At 42.3% G+C, this 13,532-nt stretch overlaps 1 protein-coding gene across 1 annotated transcript; it reads left to right on the top strand.

Annotated features, from left to right (window-relative positions):
• The first annotated feature begins 6,523 nt into the window (after positions 1–6,523).
• Positions 6,524–9,059, top strand: LOC123427157 (ribosomal protein S7, mitochondrial). Its single transcript, XM_045111129.1, has one exon. It carries the CDS (start codon positions 7,181–7,183, stop codon positions 7,625–7,627), a length of 447 nt encoding a protein of 148 aa, XP_044967064.1. The 5' UTR covers positions 6,524–7,180; the 3' UTR covers positions 7,628–9,059.
• Positions 9,060–13,532: the final 4,473 nt, after the last annotated feature.

The following is a 13,532-nucleotide window of genomic DNA, read 5'->3' as shown; positions in this document are numbered from 1 at the left end:
TTATGTGCCTACGTGGGAGATGCTGATGTTGTCAAAAACAAGTGTATCCGAGAGATCTCGGAGAACTTTCATTCAACAGACGCTGGGTTAATTGATTTCGTCAATCAGACGGATGACACTGAAGGGCAAAGAAGAGTTATATGGGATCTTATAAAGCTTCATTTTCAAGATGAGCTTGATAAGATCCCACCCGAACTACAACAAAATGCAAATCAAGAGGAGGAATGAATGGTCGCCATCATCATCATTCTCTTTTTCGTTATCAAGATAAAGGGCTTCATTTGAAGAGTTAGTTGGCCGGCCTACCGGCCCGCAGATGTAGAGAAAGAGATAGAGGTTGCCTCTCTTCTGGAACTGCGAAACCAAAGGGACGCTTGGAAAGAAGGGAACGCACGGCTCTTATCTGGTTCGAATCCAGTTCGTCCCGGCCACAAAGACTACACCAAACTACACTAACTATGAGTTTATGAAAGCAAGAACTACTAATTGTAAAAATTACAATCGAAAGCCCCCCCCCCCCCCGGTAGAAAACCTGCTATCGTTTCATATATGCGCTAGGAGATAGTATCCTATCCCCCTCAATCTCAGGAGTCGCTTTCTCTATGCCCGACTTACGAGCTCTTTGCTTATTATTTCTCGGGTGGGATGAAGGTCGAAATGTCTAGTTTGAATTGCTTATGCTTATATAGTTTGAATCGTCTAGCTTCATACCAAGGTTGTTCTACAAAAGAACCAAGTAAGAAAGTAAGCCCGTTCAATTGAAATAGCTTCCTCGCTTCGCAGTTCGATACCCACTGAAACTATGGATACGATAGACTCGGGAGGGGGAAAGGGTTACTTTATTTGGGCTGCTAAGTCTTTCTTGTTGATTCCGGAAATAAAGAGGACCTTCTTAATCCTTCGTGCTCCACACCCGCCTCACTGGACCTATCCATTCGAGCTCTCTCCTCTAATCCCAACTCGACACGGCTGGACGACGACGCCTGTTCACTTATAACGAAATCACACGTTAAGCCCGATGAATTCATCTACAATTTCTGGATTTGTCGGTTTGGCAAGGCAGAACCAGGGCCCTTCCATTAAGGTTATATTATAGTTTCGATAGGAGAGATGCAGACCAGATAGGAATGCAAGAATACTCTGTAAATTGTTTATTAATTGGTTTAGTCTGTGGAAGAGAAGTATCGATCTAGAGGATTGCCCCCCCCAGACTGACCTAGTTGTCCTTGACTTGCTTCGGAAAGAAAAGACCTAGTACTTGTTTACCTTGACCATGGCTACTTTCCCGCCGCCTTTCCTTCTATACTTTTCCTATGTGCTATCCCAGGCATCCCTTGTCAAGCTACCTATCCCTACGAAAAAGCAAGCCTACTTACTACGTGTTTTCCTCTATTGGCAAATACGCATATACTGACCTACTCACGTGCATATCTTGCATAAAGCCTTCCCCTAAAAAAACAAACTAGCCCGTATCTTCCTAGTCCTTGTTGCCAGCCCTACTCGACTTTACTCGACTATTTAGAAAAAGCTACTACTTGAATGCATACTTTTACTATTATTTAAAGAAAAAACAAAAACTATTTATGAGTTTATGCCCCACCAACAGAGCAAAAGAACGCTCAAATGAGGAACTAGAATATGAAAGTGCAAAATCTCCTACCGAACAAAGAAAGCACTATATCTCATTTTAAAAATCTGGTAAAAATTCTTCAACCTAACTCAACACAACTATATTTCGACTGTATATGTATGTTTGTAACGTGCCACAAAACCATCTTAAGATTAGACAGTTATCAATCAGCAAACGCATTGACCACATGCAAAAAATCAAGACGGATCTCCTTCCTTTTATTCGGTGCTTTCCTTTTATAAGTCACTGCTATTCTTCCTTGACCCTTCTTACCTTTGCTAGATTTTGCATTCCCCTCATTACTATTCGGCTCAGTATTATCTTCACCTTTGGAATTGCTTCCACCAGAAGTAGACGACAAGTACCGTAGATGTCATAATTTCGTATATAGCAAATTCAGGTAGTAAGTAATGGAACTGTAGCATGCAAAGGGACTGTACCATGGAAATTGAGAAGAAATCTCCATCAAGTTTTTCCATTTTATGCCATATGAATAAGAGATTCCTTTTAGTTAGAAAGCTCGCGTAGAAGTTTGCTATCAAAGACCTCGGTATTCTTTTCATCCGCGGTTTCCCACTTCTCTGTCTCTGGGTGAATGCCTCTACCAGAGGTTATGCGCCAGCTTGGGAAAGCCTTAAGTTATATCTTAATCTGTCTTGCAAGGTAGATTGGATCATGTCCGCGATAGAAGTTGCGGAGGAATGAAACGACGATTTCGGTATAGGAAGAGAAAGGGATTGTGCTTTCGACCGTGGCGAGATAGGATAGACTTGGGATTCTTTCTTGGCCCTTGATTGCCAACACTCTGGGGCTGAATTAATTAATGAAACTAATAGGAAGGATTGGGATGATGAACTGGTGAGATTCTTTCTTTCGCTGACTGACCAAGGTAATTAATTCCTTCCATTGGCCAGGCGGGTAAGCAAGGAGACGACGTTCTCATTAAAAAAAATGAAATATGCCATGCCGAATTCAAAAACAACTCCTTAAACTCCGTCGTTTACCGACATCCTCTCGGCTATCATACGTCCTCCGCTTATCTCTCTTAGGCATAGGCATCTCAACACATTCCTCCTTCCGAGTTGCTTGTCCGAACTTGGCTCTTTAGTAAAACGAAGGAGCTGCTAAGCTATTATTAGGTATCAATTTAGGAGCCTTTTTTCATTTCCAACTACATTATTGTGAGCATTCGGAACCCGTTCCTACGCGGTCATCAAATTGGCTGGCTTTGGACCCTCGATCGCAGCAATGAACTCAGCGTCCCACTTAACTTACTTTTGGTACTTTTGAATCTTGTCCCATCCCATAGCTTCACAAGTGAATCTACCTATGGATCCATAAAGTTGATCATTACTTTTCAAATTCTTATTCCATGTGTCCGCCATAGCGCTTATCTATCTCCTGGTCTGATTCATCTTTGGAATGTAACCGGACATATTACAAGGCGAAAAAACAGTGATTTCATCGATTCCGGATTGCCCAGTGTCTCCCTTTCCCTCTTTCCTTTCACTTTTTCTTCGGCTGTCACCAACTTTGTTCAATGCTAGTCCCTAACCCATGAATAAGGGCTCCGCTGGCTACCGGGTTCAGAGAAGTTTGTAAGCTCTTTCTCTTTTTTCGTTTTTCGCCACCTCCTGTGTCTTTCCGTTTAAGGTCTTTAATTCGGCATTAGCTTCGTTAGAGAAAGCCATGCGTGAACTACACAAAGCATGGGATCCTGAACACCACGAAAGAAAGCGTACTACTTTTCAATAAGGTCCGACTTCAGAGAGGAGAGACATGAACTTGTTTTAGGCGTAGAAAAGGCATACGGTATGAAAGATTGATTGAAAAGAGGTAGGGACTGGTCTCGCTGCTAAGGGAGAAGGAGACCTCTGTCGGAGCAAGCTAAAGAGCCCACTTTATATCGTCGATTTCAGGTAAGGCACTCGATCAAGCCTATACATCCGGGAATTTAGCTCCAAACCAAAGACGACTTGCTTTGCTGCATTTCTTGGGCCGGGGCTTTACTTGATTTTGGCGAAAGAAAGGCCATATGATCTACTTTCTGGTGCCGGTCCCTTCACAAAGATAGCCCCTTCTTGCTCTTATTCTTATTCTTATTCTTATTCGGTGGAATACAAGAGTTCTGAAGCTCCTTTCTTTCAAGTGAAAGTTGCCTATCTTTCTTGGTTCGGAATCCAATCCAGTTGAAAACAAACAATTGCCCGATGGCAAAGTCAGATGAAAGGCAAGGAGTGTAAACCACGTACGAGCGTGGCGCAGAAAGCGAAATGTTTTGCAGCGAGTCAAGCGTAATACGATCAAAAGGAAATGGGGTCGATGCTAAAACTCAAACAGTTCCCCAGAGGGGGCCCCGGGTTGAAAGAGCGAGCTACATTCTTTCATAGAAGACAGAAAATAAGAGGACTGATGCTTTCTTACTTCATCTTAATATAGGGATGCTTTATGTAGCTTCCAATGAATAGGAAACAAGATGACCCATGGGGCACTCAGTGACGTATCTAAACCGTCTATCCAGTACTGGCTTTTCACACTCGGGAATAGAAACTGTCGGCACTTGAAGATGAACGAAGCGAAATTACCCCCCAAAAAAAGCCCTTATACTCACCTTGGTGGGGACTGACTGCTCTCCCCTACGAAAGTAGCATCGCGATGCGGAGATCAACAACACATATTCGCATACCATGCTTATCTATTGATGTCGCAGATCAGCGGCAACTCCCATACTAAGTATGATGTCGCATATCGGTTGTCTAACTACAAGGGTGGAACCTTTTCTTTTTAACTAGTCTTAAAGTGGATGTCGCAGCCTTGAGTTCTTTTTATTGAATTCACGAGATTGAAAATTAGGATGGAATGAATAACCTGGAGATATATTCCTTTTCTCAAATAGTTCTTTAAGTTTTTTCTCTCTATCCTTGGCTTATTCAATAGAGCTTTCCTTCTTTTCATTATTCGATACTGCTGTGAGATACTACGAGAGCTCGTAGGCAATATGAGATAGAGCTGACTAAGAGAAAGAAGTAAGCGGATCTTGCAGCTGTTTTCATTCCTTTATTTAGGTCTTGAACCTATTAAGTAGAAGATCAAGCACTGATCTGATGGATCAAATGCTTTCGGATGAACTACTCGATCAAGGGCTTCCCAATATATTTACTAACTTCTCTTCGTTCCGCATGAGAGAAAGTTATAAAGACAGATTTCCGAATCGTTTTTTTAGTCATGTTAGCACCACGCTTCGCTTTCCGGTATCAGGTATATAGCATTTACTCTTTCTAAGCTTTTCCGGTTATAACTCGTTTATGATATACCAACTGCGGCCTGAAGCACCAACCACCAGTAGCATTTCAACCAAACCTTGTTTCTCGATCAAAAAGAGCGCCCTTCCATTTCTTTTTAAAATCAAACGTAGATAGGGACAAAAGCCTGGCCGATAGAGGAATAAGTGGATGGGTCTACCTATGGTGGTTTGAAGTCATTCACAAAGCTACTCAGACTTTTAGTGGATTTGATGCCGGGTCTTAATCCCCAACTAGAAAAGAAACTGAAACTCGATCTCGAGATATGCCGGCCGGAATGCCGCAGGCTCGGAAGGAGGTAACGTGAGGCAGGGTTGATGTATCAGAGGTGGAAAATGGACTTTCTATTTTGCATTTCCAGATGAAAAAACCAGACAATGGGTATTAGAAGGTGGACCCTTGGCACATTGCTAACATACCATTACTGTTGAGACAATGGCAGCCAAAATTTCAGTTGAAAAAATGGGAAAAAAGAAAAATCCCAATTTTAGAAAACTGTGGGGAGTTCCTAAGGAGTACATTAAAAAAGAAGGACTGAGCTATATTGCTAGAGCTAGTGGTTTGGGGAAGCCTCTCTAGATGGATAAAGTCACTGAAAAAAATACAATATTTGCTTTTGCAAAAGTAAAAAAATACTTTTTCAAGGATCTTGGAAACTATCTTAGTAATTACTTACTTATTAAGGAGACGAGATTGAGATTAAAGCAGAATATGCATGGAAGCCCAAATCCAGTGCTGTTTGCTAGGAGTTTGGTCATGACATTAGCAGATGTCCTAAGAAGAAGATAGTAGAGTTTGCTCCTGTCAAGAAGAGTATTGAAGCTGTTACTGAAAAGCAATATATGTAAAAAGAATATAAGTTTAGATTACCGGTCTGTCTCCTTAATAAAGAGTCGAGGAATAGGAGGAGAATCCCCAGGCAAACAACTAGGGTTCCAGATTCACTGGGCAGAGAAGGGAGAATAGTATCCTCTCACAGTAGGTGACGTTTTGGGCGAACTCACTAGTCTCCTAATTAATTCCCCACGATAGGAAAATAGAGAGAGCACAAGACTTTTAAGCACCTTAGGGGTTGATGTAGAAAGCTTGCCGCGAGTCAACAAGGACCAGCGGTGTTGAGGCAACTTGCGGCAAGTCAGAGTAGACTTTAAGACCAACTTGGTGTAGAGACGACTATGATGGTCGGCCTCCACAGACTGAACGCGGGAGATTCTTTCACCCTGTTTTTAGTAGTGCGAGGAGGATAGAGCTCCCAGCAACGAGTGATTGTTCGTACGAGCGAAGGAGCGAGCATGCTTTACCCTTAGAGTGAAGTTGACATTCACAGGTCTTGTGGGAACTCCTTCAGTTCAGGTAGCCATAGTCACTCAGGGCTATAGTGGTAGTAGCAAGATCGAAATTGTGAGATTGGCTCGATCACAAACTATCAAGAAGAAAGATCAAGATTCACTTTTGTCGGGCAAAGAACTCTATTGAGGAAATGACTTCGCTCACTGAAGACCAAGCAGCAGCCATTCTAGATGAAAGGACACAAGCCTAAAACTTGAATGCGGATCTATTTATCTTGAATTCCTATCTTCAGAAATAAAGAGTTGCCTATCTTCAGAAATGCTGGTATAGTTGACTTGCCTCTGTTCTCGCACCGGTGTCTGCCAGGGTCTGAACCATTAGGTAGAGGATCAGCTGAAAGAAAAGGCAGACAGAGATCTTGTGCCAGATCCGTATACATTCAGCACCCTCATTACAGCATTTGCTAAGCATGAAAAGTGGTTGGAGCTATGCTTATGTGCACGAAAATGCAGGAGAAAGGATGGCACCCAGAGACGAGGAAGGGCGTAGCAAGCGACGAAATGCTTCGGGGAGTTGAAAATAAGCATAGATCCGGAGATTCCCAAATAGGTCAACCTTTTGAACTGCCTGCTGAATCCATGAGCAGGCAAGAGACAACCTGGCGAACTGAAACATCTTAGTAGCCAGAGGAAAAGAAAGTCTCATGTTGCTCTTCAGAAAACGCGTATAGTGGCCTTCGTCGATGGGACAAACGCTCCAGTGTATGCGTTACAAGGCAACTAGCATTTAGTTCGTGAAAGAATGTTTCGTTGGAAAAACCAACGCCGACGTCAAGATCAGTCTCCTTTCTCTTTTCGGGAGCAGAGCTGAAAAAGATGGACAGTAACGATCGCGTAATATCAATTTATCGGCCTCGTCATCGAAAGCGGCTTCCAATTGCTCGGAAATTCTCAGCTATATGGGGGACTTTGATGGTGAGCAAAAAGAATTGATCAAGAAATTGGTAAACTTTCGCATGATCGATGGTAAAAGAACGAGAGTTCGTGCTATTGTTTATAAAACTTTTCACCGCCTAGCTCGAACTGAACGCGATGTAATAAAACTTATGGTTGACGCCGTAGATAATATAAAGCCAATATGCGAAGTGGTCAAAGTAGGAGTCGCAGGTACTATTTATGATGTTCCTGGGATTGTAGCCAGGGATCGTCAACAAACCTTAGCTATTCGTTGGATCCTTGGAGCAGCTTTCAAACGACGTATAAGCTACAGGATAAGCTTAGAGAAATGTTCATTTGCTGAGATACTGGATGCTTACCGAAAGAGGGGAATTTCACGTAAGAGAAGGGAGAATCTTCATGGACTGGCTTCCACCAATCGGAGTTTCGCGCATTTCAGATGGTGGTAAAGTGATACCACATAAGGAGCTCTTCCTCATTCAGTCATACTCAACAAAAGTAAGAAATGTTTGACCCTGATCCTTTTTTCATCTTCATATAGAAAGAAAATCGGCCTTCCTCATACTCCCCCCTTCATTCATAGAGTTGGAGGAATCCACAAGAGGCCTGCCCGTTCATAATTGCATAAAAGAACCATTCTTTTTATGAAAACTCTTGTTCCAACCTCACCTCAGGTCGAATGAATACGAAAGGGGGATCAATCAAATCAATAAGCCATGAATGAAGAAGTAGTGGGCCTTTCGCCTTATTTCGTTTGACTCGTGGAGCTGAGAAATCTACTTCAAAGAGAGGGAAAGAGTGCTAGTCCGAAAGAACAAGCAAGGGATGAGCGCACGGGAGCGAAATCCGTTGCGCCCACGCGCATACGTTTTCTTGCTGGGTAATTTCTCAGAAAGTTTTTGTGTTGTTGATTCCTATTCCTAGGTGTTGTGCTTTTTCCCCTATGCCGCCTATTGGTACTAGTGGAGTAGGATTGGCCTGTAATACAGAACCTATAGGTGGTGTAACCTTTCGCTCAATACTCAAATCTACAATTGAAGCATCTGAGGCTGCATCAATCGAGGATACACGACATAAGGAATTGTTAGATCTCCAAACTGAACTTCGCCTTCACCAAGCGTGGGTTTTCACTGGTCCTAACTAATGGTTGGCAAGCGATCCCCTATTCTGCATCCCGAAGATCAGACGGCCCAGAGCCGGAGCGATCATTCCAGCAAGTTACTCAGCTTGAGTTTTTCAGTCAATCAATAGATTGTGCAGTTTCTTAGTCTTTTGGTCCACGTCTTCATGACTTATAGAAAGGGTTTCTTTCTTTTACAAGATCATGGAAGCTTCAGAAACCATCCGAGATCTTCTGGAAACAAGAAATGTTGCATCAAAGGGTTCAGTGGTCATATCATAGTGAAATCGAGTTTCTTGATTTAGTCGATATCAAATTCCCAACTTAGAAATTAGAAAGGACTAAGATTCTACTTCTTCCTCAAATACTGGGAATGTGGATTCAAGTATGATATCACTATTCCACAGATCTCAAGAAAACGAATTGAACAAGTTTGATGGCTGGAAGAAGATAGGAAATATTCAAACATGTATTGCATTTCATCGATCTCACCCTTTGTTCAGTGCCGCATAAGTACTGACTTCTTGAACAGATACCGGTACCGGTCATGAAGGCTTCGCCCTTCTCAAGTCAAGTGCAGAAGCGAAATCCGTTGAGCAAGAAGCCAGTGATCCCACAACATCAAAGTGATACATATGACATATTGGAAATTAGGCTTAGTTTGTAGCTGTGAATATAGTAATGCACTTATTTATTGAGAAATATGTTCTTTCAAGTAGAGCATACTCGGTAGAAAGGAGGTGGCGGAGCTGGGAAGAGGATTATACTTTATCGATTACTTGGACTTAGAGACCAATTATAGAAAGAAGACAGTAGCTGAGTGAGTTTTATGGATCTAGTTTATGAGCAGCTTAACTAGAAAAGCAAGCAGAAGGAATAGAAGAATGAAATGCAGAAATAGGGGAAGGGCGGGTAGCATTTTCAAATGCCAGTTTGAGTGAGACAGTTTCTGTCTGGCCCCCCACTTTTAGGCTGTTCTTCCATTCTGCCTTTGTCTTGCTCTAAGCTACCTGACTTCCTTCCTTTGTTCTTCCATTCTACTTTGTCGGATTCTGATCATCAGTTCTTATCGATCCCATTTTAAGGACAAATCCTGATGTTGGTAAAATATACGTGTTGATCAAGGCCAAGGACAATGAAGCAGCCATGAAAAGATTGAAGAACGAGGTATGATGATTACTTCGGACTACTTTCTGTTCTTCATGCAAATGACCATATTTTCCGTCTGCAATACAGGTAGAAGATACTGAGTTGTTCAGATGTTTACAGGAAATCCATGGGAAAAACTACCACAGCTTTGTATTAAGCAAGCAGGTTCCAGTCGTTGGTAATTTCAGGGAAGCCAACATTGGCATTGCTCCTGAGTTAGCCAAAGAGATCGCGGAAGAAGTGGATGTTATCGTAAACTCTGCATCAAATACCACTTTTGATGAGAGGTTCGTGAAGCTATACTAGTCTTGCACCAAGGATTGCTTCCATTACTAAATGTGTAAGTTCACATTCCATAGCAATAAAAGTATTGCAACTTGCAGGTATGATGTAGCACTAGACATCAACACCGTGGGGCCATTCCGGATAATGAGTTTCGCGCAGCGGTTTCGAAGACTGAAGCTCTTCTTGCAAGTATCAACAGGTCAGAATGCCAAATAAGAGTTTCTTGTGGTCGAAATCAAATGGTAACCTGTTTCTATTAATCTCAAAAGCTTACAAACAAGCTTTAGCAGTATGTTTGCATGTCATGTTTTTGGCCAAACAGCATATGTGAATGGGCAGAGGCAAGGTTTGATACTAGAGAAGCCATTTTGCTTAGGGGATACCATAACAAAGGGGATAGGTTCCTCAGATTTTTCGGCACATCAGAATACCGTGTTGGATATCGAGGCTGAGATCAAGTTGGCTTTTTACTCCAGAAGGCATTCTTCTGCCTCTGCTTCTGTTACTCAAGAAATGAAAGAGTTAGGTAGTCGAGGTATTCTAGTATTTCCCTGTTACTTTCTCATGTCTGTAGATACGAATACACACATGAAGTATTTGATTTGTGCAATTTATTTATTCATAGGGCCAAACTCTATGGTTGGCAAGACACTTATGTGTTCACAAAGGCCATGGGCGAGATGGTCATCAACTGCATGCGAGGAGAGATACCGGTGGTAACAATCAGGCCAAGTGTCATAGAGAGCACATGGAGGGATCCCTTCCCAGGTTGGATGGAAGGAAACAGGTAAATGCTAAACCCAAATCTGAGGTTGCGGATGTCACATATATATGTGATGCATCCTCGTCTGCTTACCAGATAATGAGCTATTTCCAGGATCTAGCAGTGCGTACTAACTTTTGACGGGTTGATGGTGAGGATCAAGTATATGACCTATATTCCTCACTATTAGAGGACTTCAAAGAGGAGATTCCATCATAATCTCTGGAAGCTAGTGTCAAGGAAGCCGTTAGCCGTCACCTTAACTGAAAGTTGGTGAAGAAGGTGTATATGCCTCTTGTCTATGGTAAGACACAGCATAGTGCAGCAGCGGACATCCAGAAGGGGCTTGACTTCATTAGAAAACGTGCTGAAAGCAACAAAGTGGCGGACATTTTTTTTTGCATTCTGGGACAATAAATTCCCAGCCATTGCTAGGCTGAGCCATGTTAGCAAAGAATGGTTTCTCCAACAATATGAGGATAAATCCCTTACTAAAATGGTAGTGGTCACAAACCCCTTCCGTGTACAATTGAAAACATTAACAATACGAAAGCAAGAATCATCATTTATACTGGGAATGCCTTCCTCTACCAAAAGAGAAAGAGTTGAAGATAACGAAGGAAAGTGGGTGGATACAAAACCAGTTCATATCACTTGTCTTTCTGGTCTTTCAGAATCTCATCGAATACTAGTAAATGCTTTCGAAGAGAAAATAGAAGCACTAGAGAGCTCAAGTTCACTTCATTCATCACAAGATGCAAATGATAATCAAAATGGAGCTAATGAGGAAGAAATCACTTCTACTTAAACTTAAATAGTTCAATACCAACCAACACATAAAGCAATAACCAGATAGATAGAATGATAACAGGTAATACGAAGATATCAACACAGCCGGAGTCACGAGGCTCGATAATGACCAATGGGTTAGGATCTGAGGAAGCTTAGTTTGGATGATGGAATATTCGCTGTTCTGATTGTTGAGATACTGCAAATCCACTTATCCAACAATTTCAGTCCATTTTCCTACTTTTTCTGCAAGGGGTTCAACCCCATTCCTATCATAGAAGACCGGCACTTTTGGATGAGGTGTGAACTAAGATAGATTTGAGGGCTGGTTATCACCAAATAAGAATGAAAGGAAGAGGATATCTACAAAACAGCCTGAAGGACCGGCTTTTTGAATTCAAGGTGATGCCCCGGCAACCTTTCAACAACTCATGAATAGTGTTTTTAAAGAGATATGTTGGAAAGGGGTATTGGTCTTTTTCGATGACATTCTAGTGTACAGTTCTACCATGGTGGAGCATCTCAAGTTGCTAGAGGAAGTGTTCCGGCAGAACAAACTTTTTGTGGGTGAGCCAAATTTCATAAAGGAAATACATTATTTATGAAATTGGGGTATCTACTGATACAAACAAGGTAGAGGGCATGACAGCTTGGCCAGAACCAGCCAATGTCAGAGAACTCCGAGGGTTGCAGGGGTTATTACAGGAGGTTTGTACCGGGGTATGGAGCTATCAGCAGGCCTTTAACTGAGTTGTTAAAGAAAGGTGTGGAGAAGAAGCCAGAAAAGCATTTCTCAAGCTCAAAAGTGCTATGGTATGGTGATGCCTTTGAACGTTGACTGGGAGAGCGGCTCGAAAGAGTTGGGACAGACTAGAAGCTTTGAAGTTTATGTTCTTTAATAAGATAATAGCAATCTTGACTTACATCCGGTCAAGATCCCCGTGAAGGAATGCTGATTGAACATCGAGCTGATAAAGAGGGAGTACCATACCCAAGATACTCCATTAAAGGAAAGGTATGCTTGTTTGGTTTCTTTGGTCCGAGAACACACACCACAAACTCTCGCAGTCGATGAGGAAACGTTAGTAAAACTACATTTCAGTAATCCGTCTGGCCTTAACCTCTACGCAAGGAGATCTTACGTATAGACCCATGATTAGGTAACTACTTCTTCTTTTATTCGGAGTATCCAATGGAAAGTGGGCCTCTATCTACAGGTCATGGATACCTGGGCGCTAGAAAGGTTACCGAACCAGGGTTAAGTGAGGCTGTTCAAACTTCACGGCCTTCACTATCGGATGTATATGAGTAAAATCAGACATCAGTATCACAACCTAGCGTTATCCAGATCTTTCGTTGATCCAGGCGATTTTGGGAAGGACTCAGCATTCTCCCACAAAAGGCCAGGCCTTGAGTTTCTAGCCGACTCATATAAGTCAGGGTGTAAATTTTTTTTAGGTGACGTATCTTTCTCTCTGATGTTCTCCGTGGTCTCAAAGGATGATCAGTCGGATAGCGACATTGGTAAATAAAAAGAATAAGTTTACACGCCGGGTGCATACTTCAGTGCCACTAATTAGCGACTTTTTTTTGCCCTTTACCTACACCATGTAGACCGGAGGATTACACAGAATCCCATTGGCGAGTTTCAGACAGCTAGGTTATTCAAGAAACTTTGAATACCAACTCCAATGCTTGGCTTGCTGAATCAGCATATGGATTACTTCATTGAATTTCTCGGCCCGAGCTCTTGTGATTGGTCCACTTGGCAGGTGGAGTGGATCCTTAGCAGGTTCATGTGTTCCTTGTTTACGTAGCTCTTCTGTTGGATCACGTAGCCCCTCCGTTGGATTACGTTGCTCTGCCCTTGGATTACTTGAGTCATTTCTGGGTTTACTTGGCTGCTCCGCAACATGTTGGTTACTTGATCCTTCGCTTTGTTTACTTGGGAGCCCAATACTTATTGGTTGGGAAAATTACCTTCCAAGGAAAATGATCCTCCCACTGGACCGAAAAACCCATATATTCCCATGGGAATGGGTGGTGCTGAACAAGCAGGCAGGCCCAACGTTGTTTATCTTTACTGCAATCCTGGTTAGGTAAAAGGAATTCCGCAGCAGCGGGTACGGGATTAGTTACAACCAACGGAAAGACTTATTTAAATAATAGGGAATTTCCTCATCCAGTCTACTCCTAGGACTACATCATATGCTCCCAACTCCATGGCCAACAAATCAAACTTCAATCG

The sequence above is a fragment of the Hordeum vulgare genome, chromosome 2H (genome assembly GCF_904849725.1).
Source record: "Hordeum vulgare subsp. vulgare chromosome 2H, MorexV3_pseudomolecules_assembly, whole genome shotgun sequence".
Classification (NCBI taxonomy): Eukaryota; Viridiplantae; Streptophyta; class Magnoliopsida; order Poales; family Poaceae; genus Hordeum; species Hordeum vulgare.
The sequence above is the reverse complement of the archived record's forward strand: the minus strand, read 5'-3'. Positions and strand labels throughout refer to the sequence as shown.